Source organism: Castanea sativa, chromosome 6 (assembly GCF_040712315.1).
Source record: "Castanea sativa cultivar Marrone di Chiusa Pesio chromosome 6, ASM4071231v1".
Classification (NCBI taxonomy): Eukaryota; Viridiplantae; Streptophyta; class Magnoliopsida; order Fagales; family Fagaceae; genus Castanea; species Castanea sativa.
In genome coordinates, this window is record NC_134018.1 from 57,319,266 (window position 1) to 57,321,740 (window position 2,475).

General features: G+C 37.9%; 1 protein-coding gene across 1 annotated transcript; it reads right to left on the reverse strand.

The window, feature by feature from the left end:
* Positions 1-1,499: 1,499 nt before the first annotated feature.
* Positions 1,500-2,075, reverse strand: LOC142640254 (uncharacterized). The gene has a single exon (XM_075814327.1). It carries the CDS (start codon positions 2,073-2,075, stop codon positions 1,500-1,502), a length of 576 nt encoding a protein of 191 aa, XP_075670442.1.
* Between the last annotated feature and the right edge of the window lie 400 nt (positions 2,076-2,475).

The following is a 2,475-nucleotide window of genomic DNA, read 5'->3' on the forward strand; positions in this document are numbered from 1 at the left end:
GCGATGCAGCCAAAATTTTTAAAATGATCTATAGCTGGTTTCCTTCCACTCCAAGCCTCCTCTGGTGTCATATTTTGAACAGCAAATGTAGGACTTCTGTTCAAGATGTGAATACTCCAATTTACTGCTTCAGGCCAAAAAGATTTTGGAATTCTCCCTCTTGTCAACAAGCTTCTCACCATATTGAGGATGGTTCTGTTTTTCCTCTCTGATACACCATTTTGTTGTGGTGTATAAGCAGTTGTCAGCTCTCTTTGAATGCTATGATCTTCACAAAAAACTTCAAATTCGTTTGAGCAATATTCTCCACCACGATCTGTTCGGAGAGTCTTAATGGTGTTTCCTGTTTCATTTTCCACATGAGCCTTGAAGCTTTTAAATGCACAAAAAGCTTCTGATTTTTCCTGTAAAAAATAAACCCAAGTTTTTCGAGTATAATCATCAATGAAAGTAATTAAGTATCTTTTACCTCCATTAGAACATGGTGTTATCGGGCCACATATATCGGAATGAATTAGCTCCAAAGCATATTTTGCTCGCCATGACTTCCCTTGGGGAAATTGGGAACGATGTTGTTTGCCAACAACACATTCTTCACAAACTTTGGAAGGAATACTAATCTGAGGAAGACTTGTCACCATATTTTTCTGTTTGAGGGTCTTTAATCCACCAAAACTCAAGTGGCCATAACGAAAATGCCACAACCAAGAAGAATCTTTTACTTCGGCTACCAAACAAGATTGCTTACTTGTAATCTTCAATGGAAACAACTTGTTTGAACTCATTTGCACAACAGCAATGGCTCCTCTAGTAAGATCATAAATCTCACAAACACCCTTTTGAATAGTGATTACATAATCCTTTTCTTGCAATTGGCCAGCACTTAACAAATTGCTTTTCAAGTCAGGAACGTAAAAAACATTAGAGATTGTTTCTACAAAACCATTCTTGGTTCTTATCTCTATATCACCCTTTCACATCCCCTCCACAGTGGAACCATCGCCAAAACTTACTGTAGAATGATAGCATTCATTTAAATAAGAAAAAGAAGACTTACTTCCACACATGTGATTACTGCAGCCCGTATCCACATACCAAACATCAGATTCAGGTTCCTGATTAGCTTGAACAGCCATTAACAAAGTTTCCACTTCCTTCTTTTCAGCAAAATTTGATTGCGGTTCCTTTTCTTTGTCTGTAGGCAGCCTAGTATAACATTCAGAACGATAGTGTCCAAATTTATGACATCTAAAGCACTCTACCTTGGATTTGTCAAAATGTTGATCTCGTCCTCTGCCTTTGCCCTGAAATTGACCATCATCGGCTTTGAAATGCCTGCTGCCATCTCTATTGCCTCGATCTCCCCTTCCTCTACCTCTACCTCTACCTCTACCCCTTCCTCTAGAGTTTGAGAAATGAGTAGAAGTAGAAGCCTTTAAAGCTTGCTCCTCTGAAGTTGAACTTCGGTTCATCTTCTGTTCATGGACCAACAAGGAGCTCTACAGTTCATCAAGAGAAAATGCATCTATGTCTTTCGATTTTTCAATGGAACACACGACATAATCAAACTTTGGTGTCAGAGAACGCAATATCTTTTCAACAATGGTGACATCTTCCACCTTCTCACCATGAAAGCGCATTTTGTTGCTAATCTCCATAGTCCTGGCACAATAGCTGGTGACAGATTCTCCATCCTTCATTTGTAGAGTCTCAAAATCTCTTCTCAAAGCTTGAAGCTGTGCACGCTTCACTCTAGCAGAGCCTTCATATTTCTTCTGCATGGAATCCCAAATATCTTTGGAAGTTTCTTTGCTAAGAATTGTTTCCAAGATGGGACGATCAATTACCTGGAAAGGGTAATTTTTTGCCTTCAAATCTTTGAGCTTTCTCCCTTCCAACTCTGTTTTCTGGGCATCTGTCAAGACTGTATTTGGTGCTGGTGCTTGAATTCCAGATTCAACAATCGGCCAATACTCTTTGGACCGTAGAAAATTCTCCATTAGCATACTCCAATGGTCATAGTGACCATCAAAAAGTGGGATTGCCGCCTGCACAAAATTTGAATCTGAAGCCATCAATCTTATTTAGGGCTCTTTCTCTCTTGCTTTTCTCACTGGCTTTGATACCACTGATACAGAGTTAAGAAAAAAAACAAACACAAATAAAAGAGACGTGTTTGAATGAAATGGTAAAACTCTCTTGTTTTATTGATAAAGAAAGGAGGCCTATATATAGGTTTTACATCAGAACTGAAAGCACATGAAAATATGCATTATAAACCAACTCCTATTAACTAGGAAACAAATAGAAACAAACTACTTCTTTAGGATAGCAACGTGAGACACTTTCTCAGCCATGAAATTTGGCTGAAATCAATTAACCAAATATCCAAAAGACTCGGTCAAACTACTAAATATCTAAAGATACTTCCAATAAATATTATAAAATAAAACATTTAAATCTTAACATGTTTTC

Excerpts from the sequence above, each read along its gene's own strand:
- LOC142640254 (XM_075814327.1), bottom strand. The coding sequence starts at position 2,075 with ATGGCTTCAGATTCAAATTTTGTGCAGGCGGCAATCCCACTTTTTGAT.